The sequence below is a fragment of the Bubalus kerabau genome, chromosome 9, assembly GCF_029407905.1.
Source record: "Bubalus kerabau isolate K-KA32 ecotype Philippines breed swamp buffalo chromosome 9, PCC_UOA_SB_1v2, whole genome shotgun sequence".
NCBI classification, from domain to species: domain Eukaryota; kingdom Metazoa; phylum Chordata; class Mammalia; order Artiodactyla; family Bovidae; genus Bubalus; species Bubalus kerabau.
In genome coordinates this window covers 89,980,386-90,004,685 of record NC_073632.1, presented here as the reverse complement: position 1 = coordinate 90,004,685, position 24,300 = coordinate 89,980,386, and the positions used below count along the sequence as shown (strand labels likewise).

General features: G+C 38.4%; 1 protein-coding gene across 10 annotated transcripts in view; it reads right to left on the bottom strand.

The window, feature by feature from the left end:
* Positions 1–24,300, bottom strand: part of UTRN (utrophin) — a 565,993-nt gene that overhangs the window by 304,499 nt on the left and 237,194 nt on the right. For all 10 annotated transcript variants that reach the window (XM_055535865.1, XM_055535867.1, XM_055535866.1 and 7 more), the window contains 5 exons: positions 20,277–20,427; positions 18,905–19,080; positions 10,438–10,573; positions 8,650–8,799; positions 5,063–5,138 (listed from right to left, as the gene is read on the bottom strand). In XM_055535865.1, coding sequence (XP_055391840.1) covers positions 5,063–5,138; positions 8,650–8,799; positions 10,438–10,573; positions 18,905–19,080; positions 20,277–20,427 — 689 coding nt within the window. The remainder of the gene's footprint in view (positions 1–5,062; positions 5,139–8,649; positions 8,800–10,437; positions 10,574–18,904; positions 19,081–20,276; positions 20,428–24,300) is intronic.

Below are 24,300 nucleotides of genomic sequence, written 5' to 3'. Positions count from 1 at the left end.
AGAGACCACACTGGAGATCAATGAAGAGGAATTCACTGGTCAATAAGTGATGCTGGGAAAAGTCGTGACCCATGGCTGCAGTTGGAAGGTAATAGAACAGATTTTGATCTCATATGTACCTTAGGAAAGCTAATTCTCTGTTGAATGAAGGACCTGAATATGAAAACTAAAATTGTAAAATATAGAAGAATATCTTTATGATTTCAGAGGACTAAAGGAGCTCTAAAATAAATCACAAAAAAGAAAGCTATTAATAGATCACTAATGTTTAAGAATTATGAAACTAGTACCACAAACAAAAATTTTAAAAGCCACAGATTAAGGGAGAAGGTAGGACTTCCCTGATAGCTCAGTTGGTAAAGAATCTGCCTGCAATGCAGGAGACCTTGGTTTGGTTCCTGGGTCAGGAAGATCTGCTGGAGAAGGGATAGGCTACTCACTCCAATATTCTTGGGCCTCCCTTGTGGCTCAGCTGGTAAAGAATTGCCTGCAATGCGGGAGACCTGTGTTCGATCCCTGGGTTGGAAAGATCCCCCTGGAGAAGGGAAAAGCTATCGACTCCAGTATTCTGGCCTGAAGATTTTCATGAACTGTATAGTCCATGGGGTCACAAGGGGTCGCAAAGAGTTGGACACGACTGAGCAACTTTCACTCACTTACTCACCATTTGCGATGCACATTCCAGACAAGGAATTAGTAACTTAAGTATTTTTTTAAAACTCAAAAGACATCAACCAACAATCCACAGAAGAGGAAGTAAGAAAGACAGTAAACATACTTTTTAAAGGCTCAAGCACACAGGTAACTGAGGAAACACAAATTAAAATCAAGCACCCTATCTCCACAGGTCACATGTTCCAAATGTGATGTCTGGGGATCTCTGGGTCCTGAGAGATCCTTCCAAGCAATGTGAATGCCTAAACCATAAGCATCATCATCGTAAGTTATTTGCCTCTTCCTGCTCACTCTTTCTCAAATGTAAAGTGTCATTTTACCCAAGGCTACAAGATATATGATATCACAACTGAGCAAATACAGAAGCTGATACAAGAATTCAAGTTTCTTCACTTATGCCAGAAATTTGAAGATTTTCAAAAATGTAATGCTGTCACTTTTCTGATTTTTCTGTTTCTTATGTTAATATCTTATAAAATATTTTGTTGACAGAATGTATTTTTATTATTGTCTTTTGAACAAATTAATAAATAATCTTTGAAATTTATCAGTTTTACTTTCTAATTAGGTAAACACTGATAAACATAACACACAAACAAAAGTTCTTTGGGGGTAATCAATAATTTTTAAAAGCATACAGGAGTTCTGGGGAAATGTTGGAGTGCTGAGAACAATGTAGAACAATGAGTGGAAAGGTTCATATTCAGCAGGTGGATAGGTAATCTGGAACAACTAGTCTAGACTGCAGTTAATGAAGTAAAGTTGCCAATATTCACCATGGTCACCCCAGTAATTCACCATGATATACCCTGGAGAATAACTCACCCATCATTCTGCGTGATCCTCACTGTTACTTTTTGTAGTTTTAAAAAATTGAAAACAACCTACATTATCCATCCATTGCTTCATCAACATCTATTAAAAACCTGCTATATGCAAGGCACTTACTAGATGCTACAGATATGGGAATGTGTAAGACTTCCCTGGTAGCTCAGACGGCAAAGCATCTGCCTACAATGCAGGAGACCCGGGTTCGATCCCTGGGTCGGGAAGATCCTCTGGAGAAGGAAATGGCAACCCACTCCAGTATTCTTGCCTGGAAAATCCCATGGACAGAGAAGCGTGGTAGGCTACAGTCTACAGGATCACAAAGAGTCAGACATGACTGAGCGACTTCACTTCACTTTTCACTTCAAGACAAAGGCCTTGACCTCATGGAGGTTGCATTCTGATGGGAGTCGATGGATATATGAAAGTGAAAATGTTGGTTGCTCAGTCATGTCCGACTCTTAGCGTTCCCATGGACTGTAGTCTGCCAGGCTTCTGTGTTCGTGGAATTCTCCAGGCAAGAATAGTGGAGTGGGTTGTCATTCCCTTCTCCAGAGGATCTTCCTGACTCAGGGATCAAACCTGGGTCTCCGTCATTGTAGGAAGATTCTTCACCATCTGAGCCACTAGGGATGGATATATGGCATACAGTAAATCTAATGCAAGAAGCTGGAGAGAGACAGGATGGATCTTGGAGAGAAGATGTAACTGAGTTATGGTGCTCAGGTCAGGAAAGGCCCATCTAAAAAGGGAATATATGAGAACTAAGTGAAGTGAAGATGTGAAACATGTAATAACTGAGGGAAGGACATGTGGATAAGAAAGAAGAAATAGCAAGCACAAGGGCCATAAATGGAAATGTTTTTGACATATTAGAAACAGCAAGAAGACCAGTATGTCTGAAGGAGAATGAACAAAGGAAAAAGTGGTAAGAAATGGGATTACAGAGATAGGCAGCAGACAGATCATACATGGTCTACTGGACCATGGTAAGGGAGCAGAAATCACTTATGTATGGTGGAAGTGATTAAAAGACTGAAATCAAAGGAATAATACATCAAACTTGTTTTCTAGAGCTATTGCTTGGCTGCTATCAGAATAATTGATGAGGGATAAGATAAAAATAGAATCCCAACAGTAAGTTAGAATATTACAACAATCTACATGAAAGATAAATAGTTTAAGATCAGGGAAGTAGTTGGGATGGGCCATGGAACTGGAAAAAGGTGGCAATGGATTGGATATGAAACCCAGAGAAGAGTCAAGGGTGACTCCAAGTGCGCTGGCCTAAGTGTCTAAAGTCATGGGACTGGTGAACAAAGCTAGAGAAGAAAGTTCTGAGGATTGAGGTATACCCATGCCGTGAAATACCATACATCAGTTTAAATGACATACTAGATCTACAAGCATTGAGATGTATGCTAATGAGAATGATCCAGTAGAGAGGAGACAAAGAGGATCAGTTAAACTCAAGAGAAGATGTGATCCGTAGCACAAGTGGAGGAGGAGATGGCCTTCAAAATGGAGACTCTTCCACTGAATAGGAAGAAAGCATGTAGTTTGTGGGTATACCGGAAGGTAGGTGGAGGGAGTCTGTGATGGGAAAAAGAAGACCTCATTGAATAAACGGTACTTTAGTTTTTAAAAATGAGATGAGGTCATTAGTAGAGAAATGAGCAAGGGGCACTCAGAAGAAAGTGCAGCGGGTTGCTCTTCAGTGCTGAGTGCCCATCTGAGCGCAGTCAGCCAGAAGCTAGACTGTATACACCTCAAAGACAATACACAGGAGCAAGAAGCACTGCATGGTCCCATTTACAGGAAATATCCAGAGCAGATAAATCCATCGAGACAGAACACAGATTTGTGGTTGCCAGGGGTTGGGGCTAGAAGGGAAGGGAGACAAACTGTTGAGTAAGAGTTTTTACTCTGGAGTGATGGAAATATTTTCAAACTAGACAGAGGCGGTGGCTGCACCACACTGTGGAATGTCCTTGAATTGTTCACTTTAAAACAGTTAACTTTATTTTTTAATATAATTTTTAAAGGAATAATAAAATCTGAATTACAATACTGTATAGGAGGCACAGAACACACTGGAATTAGCTTCAGGTTTCACACTTCAGGGAGGAATATCTTATGAAGAATAAACTAATGCAAGGTGTAGTTTTGCTGGCAGCTTTTTGTACTTTACTTTTTATTTTTATTGTTTGGATATATATTTTTAAATTTTTATTGGCGCATAGTTGATTTACAATGCTGTGTTTTTTGTACTTTTAAATATGCATTCAAATTTTCCCCACTCCTTTGCCATAATGATGTTACATAATGATGTAAGTCATTGGCACTTCTCTGCAAATCTACAGCATCAGGCCAAACAGAAAGAGAAGAATAGTATATGAATACAGATGATGATATTTTCAAAAGAGAAAGCGTTCTTCTAAATGATAACCTAATGTGCTTTTGCAAAATGCATCAGGCCTTTTCCCTATGGTTATGGAGTTGAACTTGAGGTGATAAAGCAGCAGGACCCAAATGCTAACCCAAGTGTTTTGGATCTTGATCCACAAAACCAATCAGATTCCAGGTATCTCCTGTACAAGGTACTGGGAAATACAATTAAAAACTGAATACAAACTTGGTCCTGGACAAGCCTCCAATCTCAAAAAAAGAAAAAAAAAAAAAAAAAAAGTCTTGTCATGCATCAGTTCCTGACTCCAGAAGGGGAACAGGAGAAAGAAGGCTGGAGTAGTGAGAAGAGAGCAGGAGGAGGAGGGGCAGGAGGAGGAGGAGGGGCAGAAGGAGCAAGAGGGAGAGCAGGAGGTCAGAGGAGGAAGGGGAGAGGCAGCAGATGGCACACAGGAAGCAGACAGGGTTAATCACATCTGAGGTTCTGCCTGGTGACTCAACAGCTCCAGGAGAGCCAGCCAAGGTGGTTTAGAGAGCTTGCAAAGCAGTGATTAATTAGCAGAGGTCACAGTGGCTACGGGGCAGTAGCCTGCACTCTAGTCTCAGCAAAGAGAAGGAAATGAATAGTGAGAAAACACTTCATTCGCCTAAGTGATCAGCATTTGTCCACAAACAGCCTCCCTGAGATGGACACCTCTTCCGAATCCCCGACTCCTGCTCCCAGGGGTATCCAAACTTTTTGTTTTCAGTCATCATCAGCGCCTAGTTACACATCTCCAGAACATGCCAACACAATGATTTACCATTGATTTGCTGAAAAGCTGCATGTTGCTAGAAAACTATTCCCCCAACGTCCCCACCTTGCCTCTCCCCTCGCCTTCAGCAAGCTCTTTTGGGGCTCAGGTTCCACACTGGCCTCAAAAAAGGCTAAAACTCTTAATTCCTATGAGAGGAAATGCCTTGCACACACTAGGCAGTGAAATACATCTTGTGTTTAGAGACGATATTCTTTTCAAATGATTGAAAGCAGAATAATAAGTCATAACTGCATTGTGTTTTTAAATAAGTTTTCCTAATTCACATACAATGCTCATAATCATAAAATTCTGCTATGTTTATAAAAAATTTTGTGAAGGAAAAAACTGTATCTTACCAGCAATTCTCATCTGAGCAACAGAACAGGGATCCTGGAAGCGTTCCTTCAGCACACCAGGCACTTCTCTGCATATCTACAGCATCAGGCCAAACAGAAAGAGAAGAATAGTATATAAATATGGATGATTATATTTTCAAAAGAAAGCGTTCTTCTAAATGATCTTGCTGCCGTTTTCCTGCCCCACTTCAATGCCTAAGCTTCTGTGTCCACTTTCACTATCCACTGCAGTCTTCCCTGACCCTCAACTGACATCAAGAACGTCATCCAGTCCTTAGCTGGCCTGCTCCTGTACAACATTTAATGCTGCCACTCCCTCTCCCTTGATTCTCTTGGTATTTTACAATGGTGATTTTACCCCCACCTCTGTGATAGATATTCTATGCTTGATCCTGGCCTCTCTCCCTGGGTCCTGGTTTCTAATTGCTTCATTTATCAAGTGGAGTTTCAAGAGACTGATGACCTTCCAAAACAGATCTTCAGTCATACTCTTCCTGTCAACTGTATATTCAGATATGTCCAAGTGTGGATCCATCACCTGTGTCCCTGACATCTTCTTCACTCTCTGTCTCCTCTAGCTCCTGTCATTTATGCTTCTTTTCCCTGCAATGTCTTTCCCTCCAATCCTCCATCTGACTAATACTCATTCATCTTTAGTAAATTAGCTTGGATATGAACTCCACAAAACCTTCCATGGCTACCACCCAAAATTAGGGAGGTTCTCCACTTTTATATTCCCACAGATACCTCCTTGTTATAATTGCTTATCTACCTGTCTCACCCACAATGAGCTCTTTGGGTTAAGGAGCATTTTCATACTCTTGGCTACATTTCCAGGTACCTGGCATAAAATGAGAGCCCAGTAAAATCCTATTGAGCAAATAAAAGCATGAATGAATGAAAAATCCAGATTAGTATTTCCTAAAATGTGTCTGTTGAAATTCTCTACATGATAAGCCTTGTTTTTACTTGGTCCTAGATTCTCATAACTCACATAATTAGTGTAGAATCTACATGAAGTCCTGCGATAAAGGAAGCTCTGTCTGACATTGTGCTCCCAAAGTGGCCACCATGCCCTATTCTACACAATACCCATTGACATCCTTTGTGTTAAATAAATACATGTGCTCCGACTGAATATGCACAAGCTGAGTCTGGCATGTTGGACACGGGGCCAACATGTCTGAAAAACAGCAAGGAGAAAGCGTAGCAGATGAAGTCAGGGAGATAACAGGAAGCCAGCACACGATCAGCCTCATAAGCCACTGTCAGGACTTTGGCCATTACTCTGAATGAGATGGAATACTATTAGCGGGGTTTTCTCAGGGGATTTACTTGACCTGAATGATTCTTAACAAATACTTTGGCTGCTTTGTTAAGAAGAGACAGACAAAGGGAAAAGTGAGGAAAATGGGAGGCCAATGAAGTGGCCATGGCAGGAATCACACAAGAGATGACAGCAATGATCATCACACGGGAAACAACTTAGTGGCCATGGAGGCAGTGAGAAGTGGCCAAGTTTATGACATTTTGCAAACCTAAGAAAAGATGAAAGAATTGCCCAGAGAATACTCATGTGCCACTCATATTGACATTTGTTAAAATTGCTCCATTTGCCTTATTGTGTATCTACTCCTGTAGCCTTCCATTCAAACCGTCCATCAACGAGACAGGAATTTTCAAGGAGAAGCTGATGATGGTGACTCCAGGGTTTATTCGTTTGTTTGCTTTTCACTGAGATATAATTCACATGTCGTAAAACTGAGTCCAGAGTTTTGGCATAAACCATAGTAAGGATGTGATTACCAGTAACTGAGGTGGGAAAAGTAAACTAAGACCCCAGAGGGAGGTGGAGTCAGGTACTCAGTCTTGTATGTTAGTATCAGATGCCTGTTAGATATTGTAGATATCAAAGTACAGATGCTCAGCACGCAGCTGTGATGAAGTCTGAATGCAGAGAGAGGTCAAGGCCAGAGATGCAGCTGTGTGAGTCATCAGTAACAGTGACCCATAAAGGCAATAGTTCTCAAGCAGAGAGGCTAGATCAATAAAGCACATAAATCATTAGATATAGAAGGATGGCTATCATTTTAAAAGAATGGAGAGGAAGAAAAATGACTGATATGGGTCCTGTCCAAAACAAGACAGAAACATATCTGTTCAATGTCCCAGACAGACTTCTTACTGAGTATGTGCTCATCTGCTCAGTCATGTCCGACTCTTTGCAACACCACAAACTGTAGCCCGCCAGGCTCCTCTGTCCACAGGCTTTTCCAGGTAAGAATACAGGAGTGAGTTGCCATTTCCTACTCCAGGGGATCTTCCCAACCCAGGATCAAACCTGGGTCTCTTGCATCTCCTGCATTGGCAGGTGGATTCTTTACCACTGTGCCACCTGGAAAGCCCCATTGTGCTATGTGCCCAAGCCAAAATAAATAGAAACCTATTACTTTACCTCTGATTCAACTGCAAAAGAAGCAATGGTATGAGAAAAAGACTTTATCTTAGTCATATTGGTAGCCACATACCATTACAACCTACTTCAGTTCAGTTCAGTACAGTCACTCAGTCATGTCTGACTCTTTGCAACCCCATGAATTGCAGCACGCCAGGCCTCCCTGTCCATCACCAACTCCTGGAGTTCACTCAAACTCATGTGCATCGAGTCGGTGATGCCATCCAGCCATCTCATCCTCTGTTGTCCCCTTCTCTTCCTGCCCCTCAATCCCTCCCAGCATCAGGGTCTTTTCCAATGAGTCAACTCTTCACATGAAGTAGCCAAAGTATTGGAGTTTCAGCCTCAACATCAGTCCTTCCAATGAACACCCAGGACTGATCTCCCTTAGGATGGCCTGGTTGGATTTCTTTACAGTCCAAGGGACTCTTGAGTCTTCTCCAACGCAGTTCAAAAGCATCAATTCTTCGGCACTCAGCTTTCTTTATAGTCCAACTCTCACATCCATACATGACCACTGGAAAAACCACAGCCTTGACTAGATGGACCTTTACTGGCAAAGTAATATCTCTGCTTTTTAAAATTCTATCTAGGTTGGTCATAACTTTCCTTTCAAGGAGTAAGCATCTTTTAATTTTATGGCTGCAATCACCATCTGTGGTGATTTTGGAGCCCCCAAAAATAAAGTCTGACACTGTTTCCACTGTTTTCCCACCTATTTCCCATGAAGTGATGGGACCTAGTAAATACATGCTGAATGAATAAAATCATTTAAAATAAATCTATATATATGAAAAGTCACATGCAATATCACAAAGTTATTTTAAGGCTTTCATTTTTCAGAGCATAATTATTAGCATTTTATTGCCTAATTCTAATATACACTCATTATTTAATATAGTATATAATATATAAAATCTTCTATGCCAAAAAATCCCATGTGAAATAAGTATTCTTTGAGAACATAAGCTTCCATCTATGACAGATGAAAAAAACATAATTATCAATACTAGTAAGCATTAGTAAAATGTGCCCATATTTGGGTATACTTAAAACAGTTGCATAATCCCACTTCTTTGAGAACAAAGTCAATAAACATGAAAAAGGTATCACAGTAATTCTTAACACACACCTTATTCCATGACAAATTTACAGTTCTTAAGCTCTCTGAAACTTTTTCTCTTTCATGTAAACTCAGACTTTTATCTGAAAGCATTTCCAATTCAGTTCTATTCAACCACTTGAGTTTCTCAGCTTGTACATCCATCTCCTGGGTTAAGTCCTAAGGGAGTCAGAAGAGAGGTATGGTTAAAAGGTTGTCATACCAGGGAAAGATCAAGAACCGTGTTAGAAATCTCTATGGGAAATAGTCCTATAAATGTGGACCTTTAATTTCTTAAATGGAAAATAAACTTCTAAGAAACCTGAATTGACATTAACAAACTGTAACTAATTCGGGAATGAACTCCCACTTCCAGTAAGCACTGTGTGAACATGAATTACTACTCCCAACCTGCATCTCTTAACAGGGTCATATAAAATCATATTTAACTTGACAACTTAATATTCTGTTCTTAGATTAAAAAATAAAAATGGTGTTTATTCTAACAAAAGGCCAAAAATCCCCAGAAACCACAGAAGCATTTTATGCGTGCGTGTCTACCTATCCCAATATACTGTCCTAACCCTTGTGACTGACCCCAAATTGTTTACAAAAAGCATATTCCAAGAAAACTACTAAAATTTTTATAATAAACACAAGCTTGTTAGATATTTGTCAGATTTTGAAATGAAAACTTAATAACCACTTGCCATGTATTTTTCATCAGTATTAACATTTTCTTTCCCCAAATACCTCAATCGTATTCCTTTAGACAAAATCTCTAATCAGATTAGTGGGTATCATTTTAGGTATTCCTTATTGCATGCATGTGTATGTATCTATACTCACACACAATTTCTTTTGTTTAATAAAAATGTGAGCACATTTTGCTTATTGCTCTACAAGTACTTTAATTCTTAACACAAAAAATATAAAATTTGTGGATATAAAAATGTATGGAAATTTGGGTATATTATTATAACATACCTATATACCTTTATGTATTTTTATATGTTGTATACCTATACAATTTTAAACAATTCTTGCTGGTTGCAGATCAACAAAGAAACTTTAATTAATACAACTGTGACAATAAGTCCATAATAAGCTGCAGTAACTCTCCAGTCACTTGGAGTCTTCTTGTAGAACTCATTTTATAGATCCTGCTGCTGCTGCTGCTGCTAAGTCACTTCAGTCGTGTCCAATTCTGTGCAACCCCATAGACGACAGTTCACCAGGCTCCCCCATCCCTGGGGTTCTCCAGGCAAGAACATTGGAGTGGGTTGCCATTTCCTTCTCCAATGCATGAAAGTGAAAAGTGAAAGTGAAGTCGCTCAGTCGTGTCCGACTCTCAGCGACCCCATGGACTGCAGCCTTCCAGGCTCCTCCGTCCATGGGATTTTCCAGGCAAGAGTATTGGAGTGGGTTGCCATTGCCTTCTCCTCATTTTATAGATAGTAATCAGTAATTAATACTCTTCTAAATCCAAAAGGAAAAAACTATACTTCACAGCATTATTATATTCTAAAATGCTGATGTCTGTTTAAAATATTCTAAAATCCTTTGGTCCAATACTTAGACCCACATGACATCACTTTTACATGAATGAAGCCTTGCCTCTGCAATGATGAAATAACAGTTGCTCTTTAAAATTAAAAAATGTATATATATATATTCCTCTTTAAAGTTCACCAGTCTTACCACAAATACAAAGCTTCTTCCCCTTTTCTTATTTAGTCATCCAATATCTTATTTTTAGTGTAAATATTCATGCATCAAAAAAGCATCAGCAAATATAGAGACAAATAAATCACTTACTGTTAATTCTTGCAGGTTTTCTTCCAGTTCAGTGGTTGATCTTTTTTGTACAGCATTCTCAGCCTTTGTTAACCAACAGATAATCTCATCTAGTCTTTTTCTATAGTCCATCACCTGCTTACTTTCTCCTTTCAACCTAAAAGGACAAATTATTAAAAAATATTGAGAAAATTTAATTAACTAGAACATTATATATCTGCATTAGATATTCTGACTAAATATGTCACACACAAAAAAATAATTATCTTAATATGTATCAATTATTTTAACATATATTTCTAAATGAGTATTAATAGTAATGTATACATTTTGCAAGGTTATATGCAAATATAAGAATAAGATTTCTTCCTTCATTAAATTAAAAAATATTGAAACTAAAAAATGTTGTCTTCCTTCATCATAAAAACTATGTAGAAATTTAATACAAAGGACTTTTTAAAGCTAGACATCACCATACAGCATAATGGAGGCTTTAAAAAGAAAACATGAAAAATGTCTTTATCTAAAATAATAAGGAAAAATACATAATTCTCTTTGAGTACTCCAGGGAGATAGAAAGGTATCATTACATGACATTCACATTAGGGGGCAACTATTACTCTACTTTATTCATAGGAAAGAAAGAGCAAGAACAAGGCAAGATACCAAAAATGGGAAATTTTTAGAAATATTAGGAAAGACAAGAAAAATGGGAATTTGATGAGCTCATTAAAATAAGTATTATATTTGAATATAGCACCAAGTTACAAAAAAGGGTTTAGAAAAAAACAAAGCCAAAGTTTTAAAGGACATAAGGAAACAGTCATATGAATATAAAAAAGGAACTGCCTTCATTACATCTTTTAATGTTATAAGAATAACATTTATAATTATATAAACCATCTGTCAAAAGATGAGAGTATGATCAGAACTCATTTGACAAACAAGATTATGTATCTTGAAGAAAGAGTTTGAAAGCTATTTAGAACTTGCTGGTGGTATCACTTCTATAGCTCCAGCTATTAGCTGCTGGCTTAAAAATAGAATGCAATTTTTTAAATGAATTACATTATGTCATCCCTAATAAGAATATACATTTTTATGGCTATAACTTTTTCTTTTTAATCACAAATACACCTAACACAATGATGCAATACATATAGATAAAACGCTAAATAAATCTTATATATTTAATAGAGAGTCAGTGATATTTGAAGGAGAGTATTTTAATGTTTAAAAATCTAATAAGGGAAAGGGGAAGGAATAAATTAGGTGTTTGGGATGAACATATACTCGCTACCATATATAAAATAGACAACCAACAAAGACCTACTCTATAGCACAGGGAACTATATTCAGTATTTTGTAATAACCTATAAGAGACAAGAATCTAAAAACAATAGATATATATGTATATGTATAACTGAATCACTTTTGTGGTACACCTGAAACTAACACAACATTGTAAATAACCTTTAATTTTAAAAAATTAATGATAATCACTACAGAATCACATCTTTCCCCAGCAGCTCAGTTGGTAAAGAATCTGCCTGCAATGCAGGAGACCAGGGTTCGATCACTGGGTTGGAAAGATGCACTGGTGAAGGAAATGGCAACCCACTCTGGTATGCTTGCCTGGAAAATCTCATGGACAGAGGAGCCTAGGGGGCTAGGCTAAGAGGTTGCAAGTGTCAGACACGACTTAGAAACTAAACTCCACAGGATCATAAGTTTTCATTTCTAAGTATTCATCACGAGAGAACACTGCTTCAAGATTTAAATAAATAAATAAAGCTATATATGAATTGTTTAGACTACCAGAATCCAAACAGGTAATTCACCCTCTGTATCGAAGAGTTTTTAAATAACAACTGGAAAAACAATTAAAATACTACTATTGACCTTGTGTTTCAAAAAAAAAGTAGCAATTTAAATTCCCAGGGTTTCATAATCACAACTAATGTAGTATTTTGAAAATATATCTATGACGAAAACTAACATTATCAAGTAATTTCAATAAGACATATTTGAGTCACACAAAATTTTCATCTGCAAACTAGCTAAATATAATCTACATTTTAAATGTTATCACTAAGTAAAAACAAGTTATAAATTCATGTTCAAACAGTAGATAACAATTACTCATTAAGGAATAACACAAGTTGCTGAACTGTGCAAATATTTAATAACAGACACTCAATACAAAAATAAATTGAGCTGTGTGCTATTTCTCAATGAGTAATAACAGTACACATAATAAGCCCATAAAATTGCAAGGTGGCCCCAATTTAAGACAAATTCAAACCTAAAGTTAAATGTGAATTTATGAAAACAAATACTGCTTGAGTTACAAGATGCTAGAGAAGAGATTCATTATTCTTTCCTCTTCTCAAAAAAATGAGTCGAGCATCTTTTAGCTTCAGCATGTCAGTCCCAGAAGCAGTAATTATCACATTCCACAGAGATCCATTTGAAATTGATTAGGGAAATTTCTACAGTTATTGCTAATACCATACCAGCAAGTACATCTTTTTCCTTAAGAAGACCAGACCACCTGATCTGCCTCTTGAGAAATCTGTATGCAGGTCAGGAAGCAACAGTTAGAACTGGACATGGAACAATAGACTGGTTCCAAATAGGAAAAGGAGTACGTCAAGGCTGTAAACTGTCACCCTGTTTATTTAACTTATATGCAGAGTACATCATGAGAAATGCAGAGCTGGAAGAAGCACAAGCTGGAATCAAGATTGCTGAGAGAAATATCAATAACCTCAGATATGCAGATGACACCACCCTTATGGCAGAAAGGGAAGAGGAACTAAACAGCCTCTTGATGAAAGTGAAAGAGGAGAGTGAAAAAGTTGGCTTAAAGCTCAACATTCAGAAAATGAAGATCATGGCATCTGGTCCCATCACTTCATGGGAAATAGATGGGGAAACAGTGGAAACAGTGTCAGACTTTATTTTTCTGGGCTCCAAAATCACTGCAGATGGTGATTGCAGCCATGAAATTAAAAGGCGCTTACTCCTTGCAAGGAAAGTTATGACCAGCCTAGATAGTATATTGAAAAGCAGAGACATTACTTTGCCAACAAAGGTCCATCTAGTCAAGGCTATGGTTTTTCCAGTAGTCATGTATGGATGTGAGAGTTGGACTGTGAAGAAAGCTGAGCACCAAAGAATTGATGCTTTTGAACTGTGGTGTTGGAGAAGATTCTTGAGAGTCCCTTGGACTACAAGGAGATCCAACCAGTCCATTCTAAAGATCAGCCCTGGTTGTTCTTTGGAAGGAATGATGCTAAAGCTGAAACTCCAGTACTTTGGCCACATCACACAAAGAGTTGACTCATTGGAAAAGACCCTGATGCTGAGAGGGATTGAGGGCAGGAGGAGAAGGGAATGACAGAGGATGAGATGGCTGGATGGCATCACCGACTCAATGGATGTGAGTTTGAGTGAACTCCGGGAGTTGGTGATGGACAGGGAGGCCTGGTGTGCTGCAATTCATGGGGTCGCAAAGAGTCGGACATGACTGAGTGACTGAACTGAACTGAACTGAACTGAACTGAGACTGCAGCAGGCCAGGCTCCCCTGTCTATCACGAACTCCCAGAGTTTGCTCAAATTCATGTCCATCAAGTTGGTGATGCCATCCAACCACTTCATCTTCTGTCGTCCCCTTCTCCTCCTGCCTTCAATCTTTCCCAGCATGAGGGTCTTTTCTAAGGAGTCAATTCTTCACATCAGGTGGCCAAAGTATTGGAGCTTCAGCTTTGGCAGCAGTCCTTCCAATGAATATTCAGGACTGATTTCCTTTAGGATTGACTGGTTTGATCCCCTGGCAGTGCCAACTGATTAGCATGACACATAAAATCCTATGGGACTCCCCACTCTGCCCCTCGTCCCCTGAGCCCTTCTCACCTTCTAACCTTCACAGACTTTTTACTCAGCCACACTATTTCATGCCTCCCACATTGCCTGTTCTGTACCTTTTCCTTTCAAGACCATCCCTAAGAAGAATTTATAGGAAATTGCTATAAATGCTTCAAAACCAGCTTCAGGATCCCTCCACTGCATGTCTGAATTCCATAGCCCATCACTCCGAGTCTATGACAACACACTATCTTCTTATAATAATAATGTATCCTTTAATCACATCAGATTACTTTTTCCTTTAAACATTTTCTTCACCATAGTCCCTCTGAGTTCTTTAGTCATACTTGTATCCCCTGTGCTAAACACAAAGTTCATAAATACTGATCAAATCATTTACTCAATCATTGGCAAAACAGCAATACCATCCTTGGAAAATAAGTCATAGGATAGCTTACAATAACAGAACTAGATCTTTTGAGTGTTTAGTATGAATAGATAGGGCATAAGCTTTCTACAAAAAGTGTCTCCTTTAATCCTCATGATACTCCTCTGAGAAGATACCCCAGTTCTCATTCACAGAGGAGGAAACTTAGCCAGATAGCTCTGAGGTCTACCCGCCGTTTACATGCACAGTACTTATGAGATTAAGTACTGTCACTAACTTTCTATGAGACCCTGGACAGTTATTAATACTTCACTTCTCCACTCTGAGCCTCAGTTTCCAAAGCTGTACAATGCATCTAAATAGCCCCCTCACAGGGTTGTTGTGAGGATTCAGTTCAGTTCAGTCGCTCAGTTGCGTCTGACTCTTTGCGACCCCATGAAGCACAGCACGCCAGGCCTCCCTGTCCATCACTAACTCCCGGAGTTCACCCAGACTCACGTCCATCGAGTCAGTGATGCCAGCCAGCCATCTCATCCTCTGTCATCCCCTTCTCCTCCTGCCCGCCAATCCCTCCCAGCATCAGAGTCTTTTCCAATGAGTCAACTCTTCGCATGAAGTGGCCAAAGTATTGGGGTTCAGCTTTAGCATCATTCCTTCCAAAGAAATCCCAGGGCTGATCTCCTTCAGAATGGACTAGTTGGATCTCCTTGCAGTCCGAGGGACTCTCAAGAGTCTTCTCCAACACCACGGTTCAAAAGCATCAATTCTTCAGTGCTCTGCTTTCTTCACAGTCTCACATCCATACATGACTATTGGAAAAACCATAGCCTAAACTAGACGGACTTTGTTGGCAAGGTAATATCTCTGCTTTTCAATATGCTATCTAGGTTGGTCATAACTTTCCTTCCAAGGAGTAAGCGTCTTTTAATTTCATGGCTGCAATCACCATCTGCAGTGATTTTGGAGCCCAAAAAAATAAAGTCTGTCACTGTTCCCAGTTTCCCCATCTATTTGCCATGAACTGATGGGACCAGATGCCATGATCTTCGTTTTCTGAATGTTGAGGTATAAGCCAACTTTTTCACTCTCCTCTTTCACTTTTATCAAGAGGCTGTTTAGTTCCTCTTCCCTTTCTGCCATAAGGGTGGTGTCATCTGCATATCTGAGGTTATTGATATTTCTCCCAGTAATCTTGATTCCAGCGTGTGCTTCTTTCAGCCCAGCATTTCTCATGATGTACTCTGCATAGAAGTTAAATAAACAGGGTAACAATATACAGCCTTGATGTACTCCTTTTCCTATTTGGAACCAGTCTATTGTTCCATGTCCAGTTCTAACTGTTGCTTCCTGACCTGCATATAGGTTTCTCAAGAGGCAGGACAGGTGGTCTGGTATTCCCATCTCTTAAAGAATTTTCCACAGTTTATTGTGATCCACACAGTCAAAGGCTTTGGCATAGTCAATAAAGCAGAAATAGATGTTTTTCTGGAACTCTCTTCCTTTTTCAGTGGTCCAGCGGATGTTGTCAATTTGATCTCTGGTTCCTCTGCCTTTTCTAAAACCAGTTTGAACATCTGGAAGTTCAAGGTTCACGTATTGTTGAAGCCTGGCTTGGAGAATTTTGAGCATTACTTTACTAGTGTGTGAGATGAGTGCAATTGTGCGGTAGTTTGAGCATTCTTTGGCATTGCCTTTCTTTGGGACTGGAATGAAAACTGACCTTTTCCAGTCCTGTGGCCACTGTTGAGTTTTCCACATTTGCTGGCATATTGAGTGCAGCACTTTCACAGCATCATCTTTCAGGATTTGAAATAGCTCAACTGGAATTTCATCACCTCCACTAGCTTTGTTTGTAGTGATGCTTCCTAAGACCCACTTGAATTCACATTCCAGGATGTCTGGCTCTAGGTGAGTGATCACACCATCGTGATTATCTGGGTCATGAAGATCTTTTTTTGTACAGTTCTTCTGTGTATTCTTGCCACCTCTTCTTAATATCTTCTGCTTCTGTTAGGTCCATACCATTTCTGTCCTTTATCGAGCCCATCTTTGCATGAAATGTTCCCTTGGTATCTCTAATTTTCTTGAAGAAATCTCTAGTCTTTCCCATTCTGTTGTTTTCCTCTATTTCTTTGCATTGATCGCTGAGGAAGGTTTTCTTATCTCTTCTTGCTATTCTTTGGAACTCTGCATTCAGATGCTTATATCTTTCCTTTTCTCCTTTGCTTTTCACTTCTCTTTTTTTCACAGCTATTTGTAAGGCCTCCCCAGACAGCCATTTTGCTTTTTTGCATTTCTTTTCCATGGGGATGGTCTTGATCCCTGTCTCCTGTACAATGTCATGAACCTCATTCCATAGCTCATCAGGCACTCTATCTATCCGATCTAGTCCCTTAAATCTATTTCTCACTTCCACTGTATAATCTTAAGGAACTTGATTTAGGTTATACCTGAATGGTCTAGTGGTTTTCCCTACTTTCTTCAATTTAAGTCTGAATTTGGCAATGAGGAGTTCATGATCTAAGCCATAGTCAGCTTCCGGTCTTGTTTTTGCTGACTGTATAGATCTTCTCCATCTTTGGTTGCAAAGAATATAATCAATCTGATTTTGGTGTTGACCATCTGGTGATGTCCCATATAGAGTCTTCTCTTGTTGGATTAAATGAGGTCAGATGCTGTCTTTGCCACATGACAACCTCTCAATCAAGACACACAAACTATGATTTGACTTTTACCAAACCACACGAAATAAAAGATGATGTTAGCTTATAAACAGTTGCCAGGTCTGCCCTGGTGGTCCAGCGGTAAAGAATCCACCTGCCAATGCAGGGAACACAAGTTCCATCCCTGGCCCAGGAAGATCCCATATGCCATGGAGCAGCTAAGTACATGTGCCACAAATACTGAGCTCTCACTCTGAAGCCCACGAGCCACAGATAGTGAAGCTCGTGTGTCCTTAGAGCCTGTGCTCCGCAACAAGAGAAGCCACCACAATAAAGAGCCTGCACATCGCAACTAGAGAGTAGCCCCTGCTTGCTGCAACTAGAGAAAAGTTGGCCAAGGAACAACAAAGACCCAGCACAGCCAAAAATTTTAAATAAATAAACAAAAATTTTTCTAAAGTAGGCAAAAGCTCTTTTTGCAACAAGCATGTATTATTTTTACCATAAAAGAGAATAAATCTTTAAAAAGTAGCCACAAGCCAAATACTTAAAGTTCAATATTTTATGTTACACTATAATACTGAACTTGATAAAGTATTAGATTGGCCTTGAACAAAACAATAGTTTATCACTAAAATAATATATCATCTTCAGAGTTAAAATTATCAGAAAAAAATATCTCGGAGATTTTAAAACAAAACTATCATTAACTCACCCTCTCAAGGTGAAATGTATTAAGCAAAATAGGAATCATCCATTAAATCCTGAATGTCTCAAACATAATTTCAAATAATGGTAAAGTAATACATGAAATAATATGTGCAATGTTGAGTATTATATTCACTGGTCATCAAACATGTTTGCAACCAGAAGACACCCTAGTATTAACATGTGGGGCAATGCAACATAATCTCACATAAAAACACAATAATAAGTTACATTTACTATGTCATATAGATGAGGAACTGCATTATGTACACAGCACTGACGTAGACAGACACAGGGCACCCTTAGACACCAGGAATTCCTCAGTGAGACAGATTCCTCATCAAGACCCAGAGACCCTGTAAGGAAGTGAGGGAGGGAGAAGCTTGCCCTGAAACCCCCTTCTTCAGCCAGAAATTCCAGAGTGTTCCTCCACCTACTTCAAATTCCTGTCACAAAGTCACTGTGTCATAATAAACAGTGAGAAAAAAAGAGGAATGAAGATTTTTTGACATATCTGAGTAGAAAAGTTAGACTATGGGGGGCCTTTTAAACATAGAAAAACACAAAAATACAGAACGTGGACAGTGGAAGTCTTAAACGTCAACAAAACTCTTGTAATGTGAGAGCAAAAAGTGAAAGTGTTAGTCATTCAGTCGTGTCTGACTCTGCAACCCCAAGGACTGTAGCCCGCCAGGATCCTTGGTCCATGGAATTCTCCAGGCAAGAATACTAGAGTAGCCATACCCTCCCCCTAGTATCAAATGATAGAAAGAACTTGGAACTCATCATCTTGTATCTCAAAAGGTTCTGCCCAAATACCCTCACCCCATGCCCTTGAGTTATCACGGCTTAATCACCTTGGTCGCCGATCCTTCACTTCTGCAGCGATTGCGCCCCAGCGTTGGTTTAAACCTGCCAGCTTGTCCTTCAAGAAGCTTCCATCTGTCGGGGACAGTTTCTGTATAATCCCATCCCCCGTTCTGTTTAGTGCTGCAAAACTCGGCTGGTGGCTGCTGATCCCCTCCTCGAGTTCCTGTAACAGAGAACCACTCAAGATTAACTCCACTGCTAAATTAAACTGTTCTGAGGCAGTGAATCCATTTTCACGGTGTGGTGTTGATATAAGTGTTAGAGAAACAAAGCCCTGGAAAGATATTTTATGTATACGAAAAAGATATTTTTAACACTTTAATTACATTTCAATCAACAGATTAAATGAAATCTACTTTGAAATCTAACCCACTCTTATGAATGTCATCAGGCAAAATACAGTGAAAGAGAACAGCCTAATAACATAAAATAAATAACAGCTTTTTATATTGACACATAAGCATCAATCATGCTTGATTAAAGTGAATTCCTTGTCCTCTAAACACGGGCTTGAAAGTGTCTCTTAAAAAACTGTTTAAACCCTCTACTCTCATATTTTATTATGTCCTACCATATGTAAGTAAACCTCAATGTGCATTTTATTGAGACATTGCTTCACTGGTCTGTAAATTTTTAAGCAATGGATTAAGAAAGGATATTTTAAAGTCAAATTAAGTACTTCTCTACGACTCTAAAAATAAGAAAAATGTATTAACATATTGATGAGAAAATAAAAGCATTCTCTAACTCCTCATAAACCTTCTACATTAAATATATTTTAAAAAATTAATAAAAGAGAAAATATTCTCAACAAGGGTAAATTGAAATTTTAACCATTATTCTAAAGTTCTATTACTGTCAGCAGAACTGATTTAGCTATTGTGTTGTATTTTCCCAAGACTGAATTAGACTTACATGAGCAGCTGCCCTGATATAACTCAAAAATAATTTACTTTTATAATAATGATCAATGATAAAAAGAAAAGTAAGATCTCTAAGTGTTTAACTATAGAAAATGAAGGTGAGGTATACAGATATCTTTTTGTCCTTGATAGAGTCTTGAGTATAAAATTTTATAAGTTCTGAATATAAAATTTTAAAAATAAAATTGTTTTCATATTTTTCACTAAACAGTATTTTTATTTAAATTTCTTTAAATTCCTAATTTAAATTAAAAGACTATTTTTTTCTTAGACTTTTAAAACTGAAAACTAGAACTGGAACAAAAATGACAGATTGTCTGTATACCCCTGAAAAATTAATATTGTAGGCCCCTCCTTTTAAAACCTGTCTTAAATGGTGCATACTAAATAAGCCAAGTTTTCAGCACATTCCCAGCCTCTTACAGAAAGCACTCACCTGCTGATGTATCCTGGCCTTCTCTAAGTCCAGGCCACCATCTGGAGCAAAAGTACCAGCCAGTAACTCTTCAGCTTCTGTTATCCAGTGTGTGAGGTCATTAAGGTCACAGTGGAACTGTCTCCATTCCTCCACAGCCCTATCAAAATAACTAAGGGACAACAAACAAAATAGGTTTCCAAACTTTCCAGGACCGTCTAGAAGCTATTTTCTAAGAAGGAAATTTAAATCTCATTTAAACCGAAAGCCTCAAAATGACACAGCTCACTGCTCTATAAGACCAGTTTTCGTAATGGATTACTGTTAATGATTCCTCTTAGAGAAACATGCATCATACCAAGAGTCAAGCAATCTGCATATACCTCCCCCCTCACATTCATGCACACAGACACACACACATTAGGCAGCTTTCTAACTAAATAGAGAGACATCTCTGGCTGCGAAAATCAAGATAGATTAGCTTTAGGCATGTTAATCCACCCAACTTTGAACACTTAACATTTCAGATATCATGAAATGCAAAAATGATTAATTACTTTATTCTCTTAGGAAAAAATTGGGGTATTTTATTTCCAAAACACTTAGTTCCCAGCTAGAACAAAACCTAAAGGCCAAAACACTTCAAAATTTCTTTGCAGTCTATTAACTCTGTGCTGCAGACTGAATTGTGTACCCCCCCAAAATCCATATGTTGAAGCCCTAACCCTTAACATGACTATATTTGGAGACAGGGTGTTTAGGGAGGTAATTAAGGTTAAATGAGATCATAAGTGTTACTTTCTCAGTCATGTCCGACTCTTTGTGACCCTGGGACTGTGGCCCAGCAGGCTCTTCTGGCCATGGGATTTCCCAGGCAAGAATACTGGAGTGGGTTGCCATTTGCTTATCCAGGGGGGATCTTCCTGACCCAGGGATTGAACCCACATCTCCTGCATTGCAGGTGTATTCTTTACCATCTGAGCCACCAGGGAAGTCCAAATGAGGTCGTATCGGTCACTAATCCCATAGGACTGTTGGCCTAATTAGAGAAAGAGACATAAGAAATCTCTTTCTGTGTGTCTCTTTCTGTCTCTGCTACTGTCTGTCTGTCTGTCTCTCTCTCTGCAAGAGCACAGAGGAAAGACATGTAAGGACACAGCAAGAAGGTGGCCATCTGCAAGCCAGGAAGACAAGCCTCATCAGAAACTGAGCTCTGCTAGTACCTTGATCCTGGACTTGCAGCCTCCAGAACCGAGAGAAAATAAATATCTGTTGTTTGGGCCATCTGCAGTATCTTATTATGGCTGCGCTAGACTTAGCAGCAGCAGCAGCAGCAGCAGCAGTAGACTAATATATACTCTGTGCAGCAACTAACCTGGTGTGTCTCACTGATCAGAACACAGCAGAATGGCAGAAGCTGCAAAGCTCAGGTTAGGCAATGAGACAAAGACTACTAAGACTTCTATTCAAACCTAACTCATTAGAAACGAGACAAAGTCAGACTCCAGTGCTTGTCGTATCCAGAACAAAATAAAATAAATATGAGGTGGAAAAGCCTTCTTGGCTTGGGACCCTATGTCATTTCTGTCTACCTTTTTATTTAGAGTAGTGGTACCAGGAGAAGTTTAGAAGAGATCTCAGAAATTTTAGTGACAATACAAAATAGTTTGTAATAAAAAGGTAATATTAATATTTAAAAAGCAATAAAATGGTCCCTAACATTGCTAACTGCTAAATAATGTTTATGTTTCCTTCTTCCATGAAAATCATTTTGAAAATTCAGTTAATATTTGCTGAGTGCCCACAAGGAAACAACATTCTATTGGGCATGACAAAAATAAGAGCACTCCAAACAAAACATGATGAGAAGATATTAAGATAATCTTCACTATGATTTGTAAAAACATAGCAAGCATAAATTCTGACTTCTGAGATGGTGCATTGTGAATAGAAAATATTGCTAGAAAGGCTGTTCCAAAGATCTAAAGACTGAGAATAGAAATGTTAAACTTAGTAAAGATAATTACCATCAAAACAGAACATAAATTCCAAATAAATCTAAGCATCATACTTGCGGATTTTATATTAAAAAAAAAAAATGACAGAGAGATCCATGTTCAGATGGGATACAAAGAACTATCTCATACTCTCTAATCCAGCCAGCTTATATGGGAGGCAGCAGGGAATTGTGAAGGACTGTGGACTTCCAGAAACTCATAGGACTCAAAGTACCAGTCTTACCCCATCTATGGTTTGTATTTGAAACAGAAGCATGTAAGTTTACTGTCTCTAATATTCCAACTTGATATATTCCCTCCCAAACTCATCTTATTGCAAAAGAGGCATAAAGGGATTCTCAAAGAAAGATATCTGATTATTTTCAAGGTATTTATCTTTTGCCACAGACCAATAATACTAAAAAAAAATTCATAGGAAAAACAGCATAGAAACCTCTTGTGGACAAATGGACTTGGTGGTCACCAGCTGTGATTATCACCTATAACTGAAACCATGTAAGCACAGGATATTTGCCATTGCCTTGACGTTCTATGAAAAGAACAGAATAGAAAGGAGTACTCAAGTATTGCCTATAAAACTAGACATAAAAATAAACATTTTAGGATAGGTTACCAAGGTTGGAAGAGGAAAGCAAAACAAAAATTAGAGGTATGAATAAGAACATAAAAACTAATGCATCCAAGTGCTGGGCCAAACCAGATAAGAGAGACAACCTCTCAGCAAGTGAAATCTAGTAAGCATAGAAAACAAAACAATAAAATTAAAATGTGATAGAGAAGAACTCTCTAACGTAAGAGAACACTGTTCTGTGCTCAATTAAAAAAACTAGGAAAAAACTATTTGCTAAAATTTTTATAATCACAAAAATGGCATGAATATTGGCAATCAACATAATCCACAACGTCCTTGAAATTCTGCCACATTAGCCAGATGCATATATGCAAATAGGGTAACTGATAAAAGAAGAAACAAAATCATATATACAACTGATGGTTCATAAGAAAGGCTAAGAAAATAAATTTTATACCCATATACCAAGGTGTACACACACAAACAAATATACACAGTGCAGAAGAAAGTTACTATACATCAATTCTACAAAACGAAGAAAAAAAGGACAAAACTACCAAGCGATAGTCCTAGAGAGAAGAGACTAGAAGACTATTCGCTCAGTCGTGTCCAACTCTTTGCGACCCTGTGGACTGTGGCCCACCAGGCTTCTCCATCTATGGGATTCTCCAGGCAAGAATACTGGAGTGGGTTGCCATTTCCTTCTCCAGGAGATCTTCCTGACCCAGGGATAGAACTCAGGTCTCCCACATTGCAGGCAGACGCTTATGTAGATAAATCTTCAAAACCTTACTGAAGACACAGAAAGGATCCAAATGAATGAAAGAAGACATTTCAAATTGACCATTTTTTCTAAAATTGATTGAAATGACTAAAATTTTACTGGAAGAATAAATGTAGAAAAAGAGCATGATTTTTAATGTTAGAATAACTAGAGAAAACTTACTGTGATGGATTAAAAAAAATTTATAATGCTTTAAAAATGAAAATGCTATGGTATTAGATTAAAATTGATGGTGTGATAAGGCAGAATTAGCAAAATTAAATAAATATAAAGTAGAAATTCCTTTAAGTTTATGATAAAAGAAGTATCACCAATGATAATGGAAAGCTGGATTATTCAGCAAAATGTATAGAGAAAATTGGCTGCTCATTTAAGAAAAATAAAGCAAAATAGAATAGATAAGTGTTTCTTAACTCAGGCTCCACAAAAAATGTCAGCTGGGAAGGGTTCAAGACGTAGATATGCATGGCCTCTACTCTTGCTACTAAAGAGCTGGTGGTGTATACAGACATAGAGAATGGACTTGTGTTTGCCAAGGGGAAGGAGAGATGGTGGAGGGACACATTAAGAGTTTCGGATTGGCAGATGCACACTACTACACACAGAACAGGAAATCAACAAGGTCCTACTTTATAAGGAACCATAATGATCATGGCAAAGAATTTTTCAAAA